The sequence below is a fragment of the Mugil cephalus genome, chromosome 7 (genome assembly GCF_022458985.1).
Source record: "Mugil cephalus isolate CIBA_MC_2020 chromosome 7, CIBA_Mcephalus_1.1, whole genome shotgun sequence".
NCBI lineage: Eukaryota > Metazoa > Chordata > Actinopteri > Mugiliformes > Mugilidae > Mugil > Mugil cephalus.
This window is the reverse complement of record NC_061776.1, coordinates 15899972-15918953: the sequence shown is the minus strand read 5'-3', so window position 1 is coordinate 15918953 and position 18982 is coordinate 15899972. Positions and strand designations below refer to the sequence as shown.

The window sequence follows — 18982 nt, the reverse complement described above, 5'->3', positions numbered from 1 at the left end:
AATGATTTGTAGTACGAGCGGAGTATTTAGAACAATTAAGCTAATGCTAGGGTGCTGCAGCCTCACAGCAAGAAGGTTCAAACTCATCCCACCCTGTTCAAGGTGTAACCCTATGTCAGCGGGGACAGACTCCAACCCCCCTGCAACACTCCACAAGGTAAGTGGGAGAGAACAGATAAAGGATAGAAAAGGAGTTTTCTTGGTTGAATTACATGAGTAAATGTGCTTACTTACTTACTTACTTACTATGTGACAGAGTTTAACAGTTTAATTGTATTTGATCTGAGGCACATGAGTCACATGTTGACTGGTGTGTGACTAGATGACATTTTCGGAGCGATCATCACTTCCTGAAGTCTTGACACACCCAGCAGCGAATTCTTCTCACAAAAGGTTAAATGTAAATTTGAGGGTTTTTGCAACAGAGCGTTTCCAATTTTTTAGCATATTATCAACAATCAAAAATGCATGTCAATACATTGTTGTTTTTCACAAGAAAGAACTGGTGGGTTTCACTTCCTCCGTGTTCATTTAAATACAATGACTAACCCAACCTTATTTACACACCACAATGATGTGGTGGAATAGAGCAGATTTTACTTCCTGAAACTTCATCAGCTGATCCTGGCGGGACCTCGTGGTTTAACGGTTACGCCAATTTCTTGAAGTTGGGGGGGAAGAAAAACATGTTGCCACAAAGGAAAGTAAAAGTGTCAGCAAAATATTTGCAACACATAAACGGAAAAAAACAAGGTGGGGCGCAATAAATTTCAATTTGGTTACAAAACTGTCACAACTAGGGGGATTTTAGGGGGCTCTTAATAAATTCTGGTTTCCATCTACATTCATGTCTGTTCTAACACCTGGTAGTGACTAAACGTAATCTCCATGTCTCAGCACTTAGTAGGATGTGTGTATGATGTGATTTACTGTAGTGTGACCGGGTGACTGAATGCGGACCCAATGAATTTCGCACAGTTGGTTGTTTTTCTGAAGGGTTCAGACACAGGTGTGAACAGCCCACACAGACTGTTTTATTATCATTTCATACTGCAATAAAAAAGTATGACTCCAGCAGATCATTTTCATATATTATAATACAGATGCAGAATTGAAAGTTTATTCTTTAAACAGCCTAGTATTTTACAAGAAATAGATAACTACTTGGAACTTTTGAACATGTCCTTAAAACAGGACATAAGTGGGCACGAATCCTTGGGCTCTACTCTGCCGTCATTATCCATGAACACCCAGCCGAAAAGAAGGAGAGGGGAGGGGGGCGGGGGTTAAAGTGTAAGGGAAAACTTTCAATAAATAAAACAAAAATAATGGATATAATCTCTCAAACCATTCCCAAGCTACCCCACCCATATATCCACACTTTACAAAAAAAAAAAAAAAAAAAAGTCAAACAATGATGGCCAAATTTGAAACCTGTTGTCGCCTTGAGGTTTAAACATGGTTTGATTTTGGATCAGGCTTCAGGTGTCTCTAGACTTTCTCCAGACACTTGAGTTCGCTTGGCTGGTTGGATGTTTCACTCACCAGTTTGCTCCAGCTGATTTCTCTTTGAGGGTTTTGTCACATTATAGGTCCGTTTTGCAACAGGAAAACAAAAAACCAACACGCCCTGCTTCAGAGGTGAGGGTTCGTTTGAAATTTGGAATTTATGAGAAATGACCAGAGCGCGCCTGATAAAAATGGGAAATAAAGATGAAAGTGGTGGAAGCAGTCGGGGAGGGGGGGGGGATATGGGTTTGGGTAAACAGCTGCTGTTCAAACTGGATACAGTCAGTGGGGTTTGCTTTGCCGCAGTCCCTTAGAAGTCCTCCAACGTCTCAATCTCTCCCATATTGAGTCTCTCTGATGACGCATTCACAGAAAAACCTGCAGGTTGAAGAAATACAAGTTATAAGAGGCTTGCAGGGTATATAAAAATCTGATTTTTCTGATTTAGCGGGTGGATGTTTGAGCTCACCTAGAAGGCTGGGGTCTGCCCGGACCATCTTCTGCTTCTTTTTCTTCTTCCCTGAGGTGACTGTCTCAAAGCGCTGCTGCTGGCCGCTCGTATGGTTCGACTGGTAGAGCGACGAAGATCCTGTTCCACCCCATACAGAATCCTTGCGCAGGGGGGAAAGCAGACGGAGACTGATGTAAGACTTCTGGTCTTTCATGTTGCAAACTCAACATACTGTGTTACAGTGTTGTCTTTAGAAGTTGATTCAAAGAGGTGACTTAAGAAACGTCAAACCCGAAATGTAAATGACAGTGCTGGCTGTGGTTAGATCTAAACTAGATTGTTCTCTCGGTCTGATCTACGATACTGGTGCGTGGGCACCGTGGAGAGTTTCTATCTCCTATAAACATGTTTTATTAACTTAAAACTATGAAAACTAGAAACTGAACAGCCCATGTTGGAGCTAAAAAACATTGAAAAGCTGTTACTTCTACTGAAATCCATAACACAGAGACAAAGACAACACAAAGAGAAGATATCTGAGTAGATATAGTGGACGAGGCAGGAGGAGAGTGAATTTTCTGTTTCTCTCAGTGCGTTTACATGCACAGCTTAATCAAGCTATGCTCAAAATCTGAATTCCTGAATGCAGTTCTTGTCCCAGTTAACATGCAATGGAAAAAATCGAATAACTGACAGGAGCATATCCCCCTCCTCCTCACTAGGTGGCGATATGTGGAGTTGTCCCTGCAGCAGACAGGAATTTCCAACAACAAGATGGATAATAGTTCATCTTTTTTTTGTACGTAATCTTGTACGTAATGTGTGCACTACTTACGGTGCAGATAAGATGCGTGCTATTCCTCAGGTGGTTCTTCTATAGACTCTGTTTACCTTTCTTGGATGTTTTTGTTCTGGGGTCATACACCAGCACAGCAATTGTGGATCATGCGCACATGTGTTGTCTAGTTTAACTCACATTAAGGCATATACATGCCGGGAAAAGCCGAATTATCTGGGTGTCTTAATCGGACAAGGAGAACTCCGATAATAGTCGGAGTAACATGTTACAAGCACGCGCTTAAGTTTTCCACTTAAGAGTCCTATTAAAGCAATAATTTGTTTGTACTGTCGGACTACAGAGCAAAGAAACGCAACCAATCGCAGTTGTTCTGAGTCACTGCAACAAGTAGTTGCTTTTTTGGAGAGGTGCACATCAGCTTATGACATAGGGTAACAGAGCCATGGTGCACCTCAGGCACAGCTCGAATGTACAAGTCTAAATCTGTCTTTATTCTGAGCCTTTAAATAATGTGCCACTTCGGTATCGCTCACCTGCTGCTGCTGCTGCTGCTGCTGCTGCTGCTTGAGGGCTTGCTGTTGGTTCTGCGGTGCCTGTTTCTGTTGATTAGCGTTCTGTTTGGCACGTCGTTCCAGAAACTGCTTGGCAAAGTCCTTGGCCTCGGGAGTGTCCCCCAGGTAGGCCCTGACATAGTCATGTACCTCGTACGGCGAGTCCACTTCTTTCAAGAAGGATGCAAACGTAGGAACTGCAAGGGAGACGGACGTGGGAATATGTGTGAGTTTGGTTTCTAGAAAATGTCCATTAGTAGTTGTGTGTGGAGTGATTTTGGTAGAGATATTTTTTTAAAGACTCACCATCCAGATTGTTGGCTGTGTTCAGCGTGTGCAGGGTTTGCTCACACCACTGCATGAAGGTGTCCTGCTGGCTCTTATTGACCCCTTGGAACAACTTTAGCAGCTTCTCCTCTTCTTCCACCTTCTTATTGGCTCGCCCACTCACAGAGTTACTTCATGTGCACAAAAAAAAAAAGAAAAAAAAAAAAAGAGGGACAGACACAAAACAAATCATTAGGATCCGTGTATTAGTCATGTCCTTCCAGAAGACGAAGGAGAAGTCATACTTTTCACCAGAGGCTGTGACTCAGACATTTCTTTCTGTTTTGAGATTCTAAAAAATACCTGAGGTTGGCGTTGCCCTTGTTGTTCTTCTGCGTGTTGCCTTTTCTGGTTGGGGGAGGCTGCTGGACAGGCTCCTTCACAGCCTCATCCCAGAAGCCCATGTTCGAGTTGTGGGTGTCACCCCAGATACTACTGGAGTCTGAGCCCCAGTTAGTGCTGGTGCTGGTGTTAACAGACCCCCACACCGAGCTACTCAGAGACGCCTGTGACAAGAGTGAGACGCTGTCATTAAACAACACCTTAGTCACAGCAACGAGCATTTTTGCTACTGATTAACTGGGATATCATCATCATAGCTAAGAGCTGGTTGGTTCAATAAAGTACCATCATACGGTTAAAGGTAACTAAACAGATCCAAGACTTTCAGGTTATTTTGAGGACTTTGAGGTTACTTCAGTGACAAATACACTGGCAAATTTCTGAAATTAAATACTTAAGAATAAGATGAAGAAAAGTAATATTATCATTATGATGTTATGCGTCACATACAGCTCTATTTTGAGTGCGTGTCTGCTGGGGGACGATGGGATGCTGATGCTGTTGTTGTTGTTGCGGCGGCTGCTGCTGCTGCTGCTGCTGCTGCTGCGGCTGCTGCTCCTTCCGTTGTTTCATCTGCTGGGCTTCCTCCCTCTGAATCTCCAGTAAAGACTTGGTAATAGCTGGTTGTTTGGCCACATTGCCCCAACCAGACAGCTTGGCGTGGGACTGCTGAGTCTGTTGCAGAGCCTGCTGTTGCTGTAGCTTCAGTAGCTCTTGCTGCTGACGTCGCTGCTGTGAGGGTGAGAGAAGTATTAATATGCATAAGATTGGCATTTATTTCAAAGCTGATGAAATGGGGGTCCGTGTTTACCTCCTCCCGTGCCTGTCGTTCTCTTTCCTCTTCCAGTTTCTGGATCTCCGCCAATGACAGGGCGTTCTGAGTCTGGCTTATAGTGGTGGCTGACTGCTGTCCCCACTTTGATGAGGATGGAAGCTGTGTCGCAGGGCAAAATACAGGATCTAATCAAGCTGAGTTCATTTTGTGGTGTTTATGTTTGATGACTACCTCTTATTGGCCTTCACCTTCATTTGTGCAAGCTGCTGCTGCTGCTGCTGTTGTTGCTGCAGTCTCCTGAGGGCTTCTTGTTGCTGCTGCCGCTGTCTCTGCAGCTCCTGCTGTCTTTGGGCCTCCTGCTCTCTCCTTTTCTGCTCCTCTTGTTGTTGGGCCAGAGCAGCGGCCGCTGCTGCAGCTGCTGCCTCTTCCTCTGCTCGCTTCTCCTCTTCCCGCCTCCTCAATGCCTCAAGTTCCTCCTGCTTTCTGCGCTCCTCTTCCTGGTGAAGCAGAGAAGATGGCATTTAGTGAAACATTCTGGAAAAACTTCAGTATGTGGCATGTTTTGTTTTGACATACTTGTTTGCGAAGAAATTCTTCCCGCTTCTTTCTCTCTTCCTCTTCCCTCCGCCTCTCCTCTAATCTTCTGAGAGCTTCCTCCTGAGCAAGTCTCTCCTCTTCTTCTTTTTGCCTGCGCTGTGCCTCTTCTTGTTCCCTTTGTCGTCTCAGAGCCTCCTCCTGAAAATCCAGAACTCTTGGTCAGCGCCACCAAAGAAAAGTGACTAAGCGAAACTGTAACCTCAAGCACTGAGGCGAATGTTGTTAAACATAGCCAACCTGTTTTTGCCGTGCTAGTTCTTCCTCTTCCAAGCGTTTCCGTTCCTCCTCCTGTCGAGCCCTCAGGGCCTCCTCTAACCGTTTCCTCTCCTCTTCTTCCCTTTTGGCTCTCATTTCTGCCTCACGCCTTTCCAGCTCCAGCTGTTGAATGGCAACGTAAAAATACATTCAGTATCATGCACAGAATTATCAGCTTAGATTTTAGACTTCAGATTTTCATTGTAATCGGTATCATCTAGAAAAACTGATGAAATACCAGAGAACATAATGAGCACTCAGACATAATTTAAGAAATAAAATTTACCTTTGCAGACTTTGCTTTCTCCATTTGTTGCATTTGTTCGATAGTTGGAGCCTGCGCCACGGAGTCTATCGGTAAATCCCATACGCTGCTGCCGTCCCATGCTGCGGAAAATGATGAGATGAGAATATGATGCAACATATCTGCTGTAGCATAATAAAAACCTTCTCAATATGCAAGACGGCAGGAGATTTAAGCTAGAAACTCACTGCTTTGGGCAGCTGGTTGGAGGTTTGGTGTACAGGAAGCCTGAGAGGATGGGTTCTGCATTTCCCACACAGAACCAGAGTCTTGTACAGACAAGGATCGGGTAACAGGAGGTAGGAGGCTCTCAGATGCTCTGCGAAAATATAAAATAACATGTCAATACATGTAATGCTCCCTCTGTGAGCACCGCGAGGTAAACTTGAGTCAACAGGAGTAGTTTTAGAGGCAGGAAAATCGCTAAATATTTGTAAATTGGTGTGGTATGAACCTTAGCTTGAGAGCCTGGTATTGCTGTAGAAGCAGGTTGATCTGCTGTTGGTGCTGCTGCTGCTGCTGAAGAGGAGCTGAGCTCAGAGCTGCAGCTTTCTGCTGGGCCAGGGCCTGGGCATACTGCTGCCTGAAGGAGGGAAGACAAATGCACAAGAACAGTTTGAACGGATCGATCAGTTAGTAACTGAATTATGGGACATTTGAAACCAGAAGATAATTCTGGTTGTGACTTCAAAGATAAATGGCATACCTGAGGAGGTATTGATATTGGAGCTGCTGTAACTGGTAAAGGTTGAGAGCAGTGAGCTCCTGCTGCCTCTTCAACCTCTCTTGATCACCATCCCCCTGCAACACATAAGAAAGTCAAGACAGAACAAGTCAGGGAAGTCAAACATGAAACATGCTACATGAAAATAGTCCACAATATCCATAAAGTCCCAGGGCTCATGGGTTTCAAAGAGTGAGCTATAACACCACCTACAGGTCAGTGGCTGGTACTGGTACTAGTGCAGCTTCACAAAGTAAAACGCTGATGTAAGAAATGGAACAGACAACGCATTTTAAATACCTGTAGCGGAGGAGGTGCAGGGCCTGGAGTGAATGGTACTCTGGCCCAAATCTTCATAATCTCTCCCAGAGGCTGAAATACTTCATCACACCCTCTTTTGACTAACAGAGACATTGTGAAGTAACCAGCCTGAAACCACTCGGCCATCTCCTGGTTACTGAATGGACCTGGAGGAGCAGAAAAATACACAAGAGGAGATACAGATGAGGTTCAGGGTCCGTAATGGAGCAGCTTTAAAGATAAAACTACACTTTTTAAATCTTACCCTGTATCTCCCCCTGGGGATCTTTGTAAAACCATTTGAGAGCAGCTTCATGAGTGAGTGGCAGACCTGCAGGCTTGGGCTTCTCTGAAGTCTTCGCTGAGAGTCTGTCATCACTGTCCTGTAGATATGCTACCATTTTCTCTGCCTCCTGGATAGATATTTTTAAAAGACATTTCAAAACAGTGTTCACACACATTAACACAGCTTTTCTTTGCGGATTAACGAATGACCAAGTGGTTGCTGAGATTTTACTGGACTTCCTGTTATTTTACAGGAACGAATATAGTCTTCACACATTTATTTTAATACACATTTTAATATTCTCAACATGTTTTCCTCATCAACAACCACAATATTTTAATAGATTTTACTAATGCCTGCAAGAACTGCAGCGCTACTGACATGTTTTAATTCTCAAATTGCTACAAAGGTACCTGCTCAAAGTGTTTTAGTCCCTCGTCTTCATCAGTGTCTTGGGGCACAGTGGTGGGCCTGCCAATAGGTGCCATTATACTTGAGGGGAAGGGTAAAGGATTGTTCATCGCCACAGGAACATCTATGGGCTTTTGCTGTAGAAGCTGGACGGTGGGTGACGGGGCCGATACTTAGGAAAGAACAGATATCAGGTTTTTTTTTTAGGTTAGTTTTTGGAAAAATAATTTGTATTGTGCACAGAAACTGTAGACACGAGCCTCACCTGCAAGGGTGGTGGAAATGTGGGTCATGGGATGGGACTCCAGCATGCTATTGGACATGGAGACGTGCAGGGGGACTTTGCAGGGCTCTGGGGGGAGCTCCAGAGGTGGCTGCTGTTCACTTGGCTTGTCAGTCTGTTCCGTTCTGCAGGGATGGGCCGGGGATAAAGACTGGGCAGGAGCCTGGCTGTCTGAAGCTGCTGGAGCAACAGGTGAAGCCTCCTCTGATACTCTGGCCAGCTCTGAAAAACAAGATTGGATCATGACCACATAATCTGGTTTTCTGGTCTTAAAAAAAAAAGAAAAAGAAAAAAAAAAGACCCTTTGCATTTCTAGGATGATATAACAGTAATGGATGAACAATGGACCACAGCATCACAGTAATTTTCCCTTTCTTGGCCATGTTCATATCACATGCTTTCACAATTACCATAAATCTATTTCAAAATAGCTTGTTGGCATTTAAAGCAGGCAGCATCTGCAAAACAAAAAATTGTGTGTGTCCTTGACAACAATGACACAAAAAGGCTCAAAAAAGCTTTCCCCCGCCAAACTGTCTTTGCTCTGAAGGAATATTTAAAGCAGTGCAGCAGTAATCACACTACCAGTCAAAAGTTTGGACACAGCTTTTTGTTCAATGGTTCTTCTTTTATTATTTTAAGATAAGATAATGCTTTATTTATCCCACAGTAGATATAGTAGATTAATATTGAGGACATCAAAGCAATGATAGAACACATATGGAATTTATTAAATCAAAATGCCGAATAAATCTGAATATGTCATGATATATTACGTTATATTATAGATTCTTCAAAGCAGACACCTTTTACTTGGATGACAGCTTTGCCTTCCCTTGGCATTAAATCAGCTTTGTGAGGGAGTCACATGACCTGTATTCAATTAACCGTGTGCCCTGTCACAAGTGAATTTTGGGTATTTCTTACCACCTCGATGTGTTCGACCATCACCATCAGTTGTGTTGTGTGTAGATTAGGTTTAGTTCTCTCAAGTGAATAGCTCTATCTGACTGCTGTTCTTATCCATATTGTGTGAGAACCACTAAACTAAGTAACGATTAATGTCAGCCCATCACTACTTTAAGACATGAAGGGCAATCAGTCTGGAAATATTGTCTGTCCTTAAGTGTAGTTGCAATAACCACCACACACCCACCATGATAAAACTGGAATGAATGACCTCTGGTTTGGAGGTTAAGTTCAGTAGAGTTACCAGCCTCTGAAACCACAAATTAACAGATGTTCACATTCAGAGTTCACATGCCACATCTAAACATCAACTATTCAGAAGAGGCTGTGTGAATCAGGCCTTGATGGTTGAACTGAAGAACAACAAAGAGAGAATTATTTGAGCCAAGTAGCACAAGGAACAGACATTAAACCAGCAGCACTCTCTACTTTGTGTGTTTATGTGTGGTTCACACGGTGAAGCATGAAGGAGGTGGTATGGTGTGGTGATGTGGGAGGAGCTCTAAATGTGACACTGTAGGTCAAGGCAACCTTAAACAGCATGGCTACCACAGAACTAGTGCACAAGTGGAGTGACATCATCTATATTTTCAACAGCACAAGGATCCCAAACGCACACCCAGGCCTGTAAACCAAATTTAGATGACTTGCGACAGGTTGGACCACAGAGTGAAGGCACAGAAAGCCAACAAGTCCTAAAGTCCTTCAAGACTAGTGGAAAAACATCCCTAGGAACTTCTCATAAATAAATAAATGTATTGATATCCCTCTACCTTCTGGGTCAACACCTGCACTAAATTTGGCATCACCAGCAAACATGGGGGAGAGTAGGATGTCTCCCAGAGTGGCCTATGATGCATCTCTGGCAACTCTACACTAATGGGCATCAGTGAAAGTCATCAAGATGAAATTCCCAATTGACAATGTGCCTTTTTGTTTCACAGCTTAAAGGATTGTGTGCGAGATTTAACCCAGTTACCATCTTGCAGCCTGAGCTTGGTGTAACTGCGGTGACCTATGTATACACAACAAATCATACCTGCATCCCTCAAATATTATCATACGCAAAACCTAGATGAATTTGTAAGTCCTGCAGTGTATCATGTTGCCACATACGTCTTAAGCTGGTGATTTCTTTGATAAGTTGGATCCGAGATAAATGACAGGAAATATTTTAGTATCGCTTTTCTGTATTAGAACTTAAAATTGTGAGCATTAGTAAAAATTCTACCAAAGGGAAAATCATTTTAATTCTATAAACTGGTCTAAAACATCCAAACTGATCCAAACCTTTTCGGTCAGCTTCTCTTTTGGCCTCTTTTTCTGTCTCTTTGGTCTCCCTGGTGTGACTGTCCTCCTCCTCCAGGCCCTCGTCACACTCTTCCAAGGGTTTGAAGTCAAGCTCCGCCTCTTCCAGGATTGGTTCCTTGGAGGCTTTCTGATGACACATGAAAGAACACAATCATTCGACAATGCAGCACCGACATCGTGCCATGAAACGTCCAGTCTTATGTGAAGAAATCACTGGCATTTATTTCTATATTCGTTTTCACGTAAAATCCATCACCTTGAGTGAGAGGAAGGCTCCTGACGAGTCGAAGGTGCCTGCCTCCTCGTCCGCGTCCTCCAGACACCACTCTGGCAGGCTGTCCCTCTCGTCCTCCAGGCTGCCGCTGCCTGACCGCGGCCTCCTGTAGCCGCGCTCGTCTTCTCTCGCATCGAATGGGAAACGACGGCGTTGGTCTGGGAGTTCCCGCCACCCTGCTGACCGAGGTCCATCTGGGTAAAGATGGCAGAAGAGTTGGTGTTTCCAGACCTCGTGGTATATTTTAACAGTCAAGGTGTGCAGTAAAACTTTCCACCCACCAGTGAGTAAAGACATGAATATAACACATGATTAATACATGATTCTTGTACATGCATGAGGATGAAAAAACCAAGTAGTAAAGAAAGGAGTCACCAGTAAACAATGAGCTGTCCCTCTTACCTAAAATTGCTGTGCTTGACTGGTTGTTGTTATGCAACAACACACTGATGACCAACAAGCCACTACATAGAGATAAATGGGGTTGAAGTATTCCCCTTGGTTCAAGTTAGTTGTATTATCAAGTATACAGCAGGTAAAATAACAGGTTTTGAACACATCACAATTTTTCATAGTAAACATATTTCTAAAGGTGCTATTGACATGAAATTTTCACCAGGTGTTGGTAACAACCCATGTAATCCATACATAGAAAGAAACCAAAGCAAATAAATTCAGAAATTAAGTTATGTGTAATAATATACAATAACAGAGAAAAGGTATTGAACACACACAGAAAGGGAGGTGGAAAAAGGCACGGAGTGATCAGAAGTGATCAGTGATCAGAAAGCCATCCTGCCCCTTTGTCAGTGCAAATGAATATCAGCTGATTCAGTCCAAACCGATGGCCTATAGAAACGTTTGTCATTACCAAGGTGTCATACAAGGAACATGTCATTCTGATCTCATGATGGGTAAAAGCAAAGAACTCTCTCAAGACCTTCACAACTTTATTGTTGCGAAACATTCTGATGGCGCTGGTTACAGAAGGATTTCTAAACTTCTGAATGTTCCAGTGAGCACTGTTGGGGCCATAATCCGCAAGTGGAAAGAACATCATTCGACCATAAACCGGCCACGACCAGGTGCTCCTCGCAAGATTTCTGACAGAGGAGTGAAAAGAATTATCAGAAGAGTTGTCCAAGAGCCAAAGACCACTTAGTGGAGAGCTTCAGAAAGACCTGGAATTAGCAGGTACAATTGTTTCAAAGAAAAACAAAAAAGCAGTGCACTCAACAGCCATGGCCTGTACGCACACTCACCACGCAAGACTCAAGCTTGTTGAAGCTTGTTTCAAGTTTGCTGTACAACATTTGGACAAGCCTATAAAATACTGGGAGGACACAGTCAGATGAGAGCAAAATTGAACTCTTTGGATGCCACCATGATTGGAGGACAAAATGCACTGCACATCACCCCAAAAACACCACACTGACAGTGAAGTTTGCGGGCTGTTTTTCTGCATACGGTACCGGTAAACTTCATATGATTGAAGATTTACAGAGACATTCTTGAGAAAAATCTGCTGCTATCTACCAGAATGATGAAGATGAAACGAGGGTGGACATTTCAGGAAGACAATGATCCCAAACACAGAGCCAAGGAAACTCTCAACTGGCTTCAGAGAAAGAAAATAAAGCTGCTAGAGTGGCCCAGCCATGGCCCACGAAATGTTCAAGACTTGTGTGGAAGAATGGGCCAAAATCACACCTGAGCAATGAATGCGACTAGTTTCTCCATACAGGAGGCGTCTTGAAGCTGCCATTACCAACAAAGGCTTTGGTACAAAGTATTAAATAAATATCAGTAAGCATCTTCAATACTTGAACTGTTATTTTACATACATAACTTCATTTCTGAACTTTTGTTTTGGTTTCTATGTATGGATTACCAACATGTGGTGAAGGTGCTATTTCAAGTCAATAGCACCTTTAGAAATATGTTTACTATGCAAAAATTGCGATGTTTTCAATACTTATTTCACCCGCTGCATATTTTTCCTGCACACTACAATCAAAAGTAACCGTTCGCAGGTTGGGAGAAACATCTATTGTCGAATGGGCCACAAAACAAACACCATGGCAGTACACCTCAAATACATTTATCGAGCAGATAAATGTATTGACGATGTGGTCAGTGGATTGCCCACCTGGGCTCGGCGGGCACCACCGGTCACTGTCCCGTCGAGAACCTGCCAGGCGCCAACCCCCCTCATCATCCTCACCATTCTGATCATCACGAGAAGTACGCCAGTTCTCACTCTCCGAGCGCGTGAAGTCGTGCTTCCTCGGTAGTCCCGTTACACCGTCCTCATAGTTGCTTCGGACTGTAAAAAAAGTGTAGTTTTGTGAACAACCTCATATTTACCAAAAAAAATCTAAGCATAACAAAAGAAGTTGCATCTGTTAAGCCTTCAAATCACTGAATCACTTCAAATTACTGAACTTAAAAAAGAAAAAACACACTTACTGTGATTGATCTGAAAGTGTCCTGGAACAGCATCTGCTACATTCACAGAGAACAACAAGAAGTTAGACCAGCGCATACGCCAAAGAATATATCAAATATTAGGTATCTGAGCAAAGATGTAACACCAACCTGGGTCTTTTCGGCCTGGCTTTTCAAACCTTCTGTCTCCCCTGATGAGAAAAAAGTTACATAAATCATGACAAATTGGATGTTGAAACACCTGTATGATGTCTAAACAAGGTCAGATTTGTATGATGACAAACGTATCTATTAATACCTTTCTTCCCAGCTTTGGGAGCGATGCATCTCCCTCCCACCACGACCAAAGCCTTCCACGTCATCAAAACTTCTTTGGTAAAACCCTCCATCTCCTCTTCCCCGGCCTGAAAACAATCACAAGTTGACACGACTTCATATAACCTGATGAGATTCAGGTGATGATGACCATCAAAAGGAACAAATACGGTCTAAGGCTGTTCGGTAGAGTACAAAAAAAAAAAAACTTATTTATAACAATATTGTACACTACTGTCAACCTCCAGATACCTGCAGCTACTATTTATAAGAAAACTTTCCGTATGACTTGACTTTTTAACTTGTAAATGTTATGAGTGAAACCACCGTCCTACATGATCAATGTAGCAAACAACAGTTCATCTGAAGTACGCCCTAGTTTGTATATTTAACTTAATGGAACATGTCGGTGAGCGAAATCGGTGTGTTCAGCTTAGCAAACAAGTACACGTAACAAGTTCTTTTTTTGTGTTTTAGATGCGTAAATTACGAGTCCTAGCAGCTGATTTTTAAGTACGCTGAGCAGGCACAACACCTAGAGTCTGCTAATATTACACACTATGGGCAAACTGGTGCGTCTGCTAAGGCATCTAAAATATCTGCAGTTGTTGTGACTCTCCTGAAATAAGAGAACAGCTAAATTTGAGAGGGTCTTTGACCCTATTCATTACACAGCATGAACTTACTCCTGCACATAAATATTACTGAAATGATAAAAAGACAAATGTTCATGTATGACGTTGGAAACATTCTTACCTCTACCCCTTGAGGTACTTCGGCCTCGCGGTGCCCCTACTATCGGTCCGCCTCCTCGCCCTGTCAGTCTAAGTACAGCTGCACTGTTTACAGACATGGAAAAATTTCTCTGCAAATACAAACAGGGGGAGAAACAGTCAGCTCGCAGCTCTGTGTTATGCACCTGCTGTGTATTTGGTAGGCTAATGAGCAGAAAGTCCTGTGTATTCGAACAAACTACAATAAAACGCCACCTGAATCGAGGTCAGCATGACATATTGATTTGAGAACAGAAACAGTTCCTGACTTATCAGTGAAGTGATACTATGACAAGTACTCATACCTGTTCCTCCTCTGTAAAAGACACGAGTGCCAGAGGTGGCAAGGGCTCCTCTTGCAATATGGGCAGAAACTCCTTATCGTGTAGGTCTATAGGGATCTAGAGAAAAACACAGGTTTCAATGATATCACTGTTACAGAAAAGCAAATAATGAAATGACTGCAAGCCTTTAACAGCCTACCCACCTTGTTATCCTTTACATAAAGTGCTAACATTTCTTCTCTCCCGTAGCGATAGTCTGCAAGTTTATACTTTGGCAACGCAGGTGAGAGGGGTGGAGAGGCAACAGCATTGCTGCTTCCACCACCACCGCTGCCACCACCTCCAGACAGGGCACGGAGCCTGCACAGAGAGAAACTGTGGTAAGAGCAGAGAGGACAGAGGACAGACACCGACACTAAAACTGACGAGGCAACGGACATGTCGTAACATGCTCAAAACTCTGAGCCAATGGAGAAAACCAGTTCCACAAGCTAGAAATCACTTCCTGACACACTAATCATTAATTCATGCCAGTTCAATTACCATTCTGGTCCAAAGTTAAGTGTCTGGGTTTCGGCCATTCTTCCTTGAAGTTCTACAAACATACAAAGGGAGGAAAAGGATTAGCACCACACATTTTCTATCAACTTGTACAAATAAAGAAACTTCATTTGACAATATGCAGTCTATTGTGCTCATCACAAACCATTTTAATATTTTAATGGTTTTATTACATTTATTATAGATGCAAACATAAACCATATTAACCGCACCTCTTCAAAAATACTTTTGACTAGGATATTTAGTTACACTCATTCATTATTATTCAAGTGACATGTTTGAAAGTTGTCATTTCGTCTGCCATTGCATAATCTGGTCTTCATAAAAATATGGGCTTTAATGTCTTGCAGCTCCTTGGGATAGACGGTCCATCCCACTTGCTCACAAGCCGGGTACAGTTTCAATCTGCCCAAGCTATTTTAGGAAGTCTCTCAGCATGCAAAGAAGGAAAGGCCAACACCTGTAATTGACAACTAAAATACCCCACCCCACACAAAAAAAAAAAGAAGAAAAAACTAATCTATTCTTGCTCCCCAAAACAATTACAGGTTCAGCTACACGAATGCCTCCACTGCCAAGCCTTTCCTTAATATTCAAGCTTGAAAACAAGGTTTTATTAGGGGCCATGGCTTCCTCAAATTTCGGACACAGGAGGCCACAGTGGACTGACAATACCTCAGACCATATGGACGCCTAGGGAAGCCACGTGTGAGTTGCTGGTTACAGCAATAAATACAGCAACTCAACAGGAGTGGACGACGTTCATGGGAATGCGACAGCGCGTTCAACGCATTTATCAGTGCAAATAAAAAGCGAAACCTTTGGCTGGAACAGTTTATATAACCTTATAGCTTAATTAAATCCATTAAGGGGCGTAGATCACCAACGGTGTCCTCAACAACTTCTATAAGTTCGGTCAGACGTAGCATAACAATGCAACAAAGGTGGTATAGACTAGCAAAATAAATAAATATATATGTACATATAAATATATGTGGCAGAGCTTTAAATTTATTTATTTTTTAAAGCTTGTTACCTTGTGTGAGTTTAACGTTAAATGATACAGAAGAGATTAGCAAACGGTTAACGTTGGCTAACGTTAGTTAGATCGGATCATCCTAATGTTTTAAGATAAACTTATTAATCTTATTCATTGTTACTAACTGTTAAAAGCTGTCTCGTAATGCTAGCTACTATTACTACACATTAAGGCTGAGCTGTAATCGCCCACGGCTGCCAGCACTGCATTAGCTCATGTAGCAAGCTAACCAGTCAAACCAACAACTAACGTGAATACCTGAACAATTCATTGGACAGTAGATGATGACATTAGCCCACGCATTTTCATTCCTCTAAAACGTGTCAGTGGACACATGGTTGTGTTTGGATGTGGCAGCAGAGTTGTAGTTAAAGTGCCACTGTACTACATGCTGCTGACACACGACAGTATGTTCGCTAGGCAGGAAGGCGATAGCTAGCCAGCTAGCACAGTTCAATCTGCAGTAGTCTAAACTTATCATATACGAAGAAGTAATGATGTGTTGACATTTGTACTTATCATGACTGGAGATATGTTGTCATATACTTTACACTAGAAATGTAACACTGCTCTGGCGTAAGTTAGCCTCTAGTATCCTAAGCACTTGTAGCCAGCAGGCTAACAGGTGAGCTAAGTAGCTAGACGCGGCCTTCCGAGAAGCCTGGACCCACAGTAACACCTCGTCCCGCACTAAACACGCCTGGACACGCACACGCACGCACATTGGAGGCCGGTGCTGCAAGGCCACGTAAACATGGTGGTTTCACAACACTCAAAAAAGCCCCTCCAGCTCGTCGGACTAAGCCCCTCTGACATGTCACTTAAGTGAAATGTACGACTGTCCCTCGCTAGTGTATTAAACTTTGACTGTCTTACCTCTGCTTGTTCTGACAGCACAGGGTTTGTCTGCGAGTTGTGTGGCTCTCTCTCTCTCTCACTTCGTTTTCCACAAGATGGCTGAGTGTGGGTCACATGACACCAGATATAAACCCGTATGCCGGCGTGGACAAATTTGCTGACTGCTACGCATTGTCAAACAATAGTGAATGTTAACAACGTATTTATCAACTTTATCAGGGCCGTTCAGACACATCGATCACGTAACGTGAAAAAATGTTTGAATAGATCCGGTATTACTTTGTCTTTACACATCCAAACTGCTCAGTAAGGGATATGACACACACAGGCCTTGCATTCCACCTTAAGCCCCTGTAGTAAGCTCCTGTAAACAGTAGTATTTAAATGGTTGTTGCATAGATAACTGTCTTAAATTCTCAAACACAGGAGCCTGTGTCAGTTTGCTGACAGTCCAACACTGTCCAACAAGGAAAAATGACAACTGCTCCATGGCTGAATATTTGAGGGCATTGTTATGAGTGCATCTCTGGCAAGAAGCAAATCTCTGCTAATTTGAAACTACGTCATCAGGAAACCAGGTGAAGCTGTTACATCAGTCAAATGATGCCTAATCTCTGTCCAGGTAGACTCTGAGGAGCAAACTAATGGGTTTAGGTGCTCTCTGGGAGATTTTGCTTGTTACATTTATAGTATTAAGTGTCCAAAGAGCTGAAACAATGACGATATTTACCTGATATAAGTACACTCACTTTAATATTCTTGCGGAACTAGCTTTACACTCCAACTGGAGTCACGCTGTAACATTTCCACCAATTTGCTAGCAGTACTCTTGGAATAATGATGTTTTTGTTGTCACTCCACTTTTTTGAGAATCTCTTGCAAGTCCGCTGTGCTGCATCTGTAAGATTTTTGGTGAGTCTTTACGCAACTAAATCAATTATATAAATAATATATAAATTGTATCAATTATATGTAAACTCTGTTAGAATGGTAATATTCTGAACCTTTTCACCAAAACTCCGACGCAAGCTGGCTCGTTGGTCTAGGGGTATGATTCTCGCTTAGGGTGCGAGAGGTCCCGGGTTCAAATCCCGGACGAGCCCAATTTTTAGCTTATTGCCCCATGTCTATCTACACTCATATTTCTGTCTGATATAGTGTTGAATGAGGGACAGTGTAACATTATATCTTATGCCACTAAGCAAAGTTGATTCTTAGAAACCGTAGAGTAATGATAGACTGATCACACTACGATGCACTGCAGAGCGCCACAGGAAATTATTCCTGCCTGTGACCATCAGCCTGTACAACTCCTCACTCTGAGGGTGCATAACCCATATTTATACGGATATTGTGCAATAACTAACGTTTTAACATTTAACTTTTTTTTTCTTATATTGTTGTCTACTTACTCTTACTTATTCTTATTGCCTACATTGCACGTTGTTCGTAACACTGGTACACTTTGACTAGAAGCTACTGTAACGAAAAGTAATTTCACTCCTGGGATCAGAAAATAATGATAATTCTGAAAATATTATAAAAACAATGACCCCGACGTGATTTGAACACGCAACCTTCTGATCTGGAGTCAGACGCGCTACCGTTGCGCCACGAGGTCTGAGAAGAAGAAGCCGTAAAGGGCGTAGATAACGGCACAACTGGCAGACTGGGTCTGTAGGTACATGAGAGGGAGGTCTGTATATCATCTGTATATATATCGAGAGAGAGACTATATACAGTCTCTGCTTTGATAGTTAATTCTAAATATTAATAAATAATATCTATATAATAGTACATATATGTGTATATCAAGATCTCATGCATAATCCTCCATGCTCATAATGGAACATGGCATAACGACAGGAAAGTGAGCACTTCTAACCGGTTGGTTCAGTTAGAGAATGGAGCTAATGACGCCAAGGTCGCGTGTAGAAATAAACCGTAAAGGATGAGTCGGCTTCTTTGCTTACCCACTTAGACCACGAGTTTCAATATGTGCTTCAAGGGGCGTTGGTGGTATAGTGGTTAGCATAGCTGCCTTCCAAGCAGTTGACCCGGGTTCGATTCCCGGCCAACGCAACCGTTTTGCCCCTTTCATTTGCAGCTTCTTTTTAGAAGTAGGCCGAAAGAGTAAGGATAGGATCCTACCCGTAAACATATTTTTATGATTCTTACATACAACAGCAGTTTAGAAAAAAAATATTAATGTATATAAAAGCAGGTAAACAATTTC

At 42.7% G+C, this 18982-nt stretch overlaps 1 protein-coding gene and 3 non-coding genes across 11 annotated transcripts; 2 read left to right on the top strand and 2 right to left on the bottom strand.

The window, feature by feature from the left end:
* Positions 1-1299: 1299 nt before the first annotated feature.
* gigyf2 (GRB10 interacting GYF protein 2) lies at positions 1300-16886 on the bottom strand. Of its 8 annotated transcripts, none has more exons than XM_047590102.1 (30): positions 16765-16886; positions 14832-14883; positions 14492-14648; positions 14310-14405; positions 13988-14096; positions 13215-13320; positions 13067-13107; positions 12938-12970; positions 12618-12794; positions 10451-10662; positions 10174-10321; positions 9071-9133; positions 7897-8136; positions 7634-7803; positions 7200-7347; positions 6935-7101; positions 6617-6714; positions 6365-6493; positions 6099-6229; positions 5893-5993; positions 5589-5729; positions 5331-5489; positions 5003-5251; positions 4791-4913; positions 4430-4711; positions 3941-4143; positions 3617-3768; positions 3293-3507; positions 1979-2120; positions 1300-1887 (listed from the first exon to the last, which is right to left on the bottom strand). In XM_047590102.1, exons 2-30 carry the CDS (start codon positions 14867-14869, stop codon positions 1820-1822), a joined length of 4098 nt encoding a protein of 1365 aa, XP_047446058.1. In that variant the 5' UTR covers positions 14870-14883; positions 16765-16886; the 3' UTR covers positions 1300-1819. The 8 variants fall into 8 exon arrangements, with proteins under 8 accessions (XP_047446058.1, XP_047446056.1, XP_047446057.1 ...); XM_047590100.1 differs by having other exon boundaries at positions 1301-1887; positions 12938-12973; XM_047590101.1 differs by having other exon boundaries at positions 1301-1887; positions 6617-6711; positions 12938-12973; positions 16765-16885.
* An 891-nt stretch (positions 16887-17777) lies between these two features.
* Positions 17778-17849, top strand: trnap-agg. Its single transcript has one exon. It is a non-coding gene; the product is annotated as a tRNA-Pro (tRNA).
* A 446-nt stretch (positions 17850-18295) lies between these two features.
* trnaw-cca lies at positions 18296-18367 on the bottom strand. Its single transcript has one exon. It is a non-coding gene; the product is annotated as a tRNA-Trp (tRNA).
* A 389-nt stretch (positions 18368-18756) lies between these two features.
* Positions 18757-18828, top strand: trnag-ucc. Its single transcript has one exon. It is a non-coding gene; the product is annotated as a tRNA-Gly (tRNA).
* Positions 18829-18982: the final 154 nt, after the last annotated feature.

Bases quoted from the DNA above. Each gene is read 5' to 3' on its own strand.
- gigyf2 (XM_047590100.1), bottom strand. From the start codon at position 14,869: ATGGCCGAAACCCAGACACTTAACTTTGGACCAGAATG. The intron at 6,230-6,364 runs GTTCATACCACA...ATATTTTCGCAG, and splicing joins TACCAGGCTCTCAAGCTAAG to AGCATCTGAGAGCCTCCTAC. The intron at 4,144-4,429 runs GTATGTGACGCA...CTCTTGTCACAG, and splicing joins CACGCACTCAAAATAGAGCT to GCGTCTCTGAGTAGCTCGGT.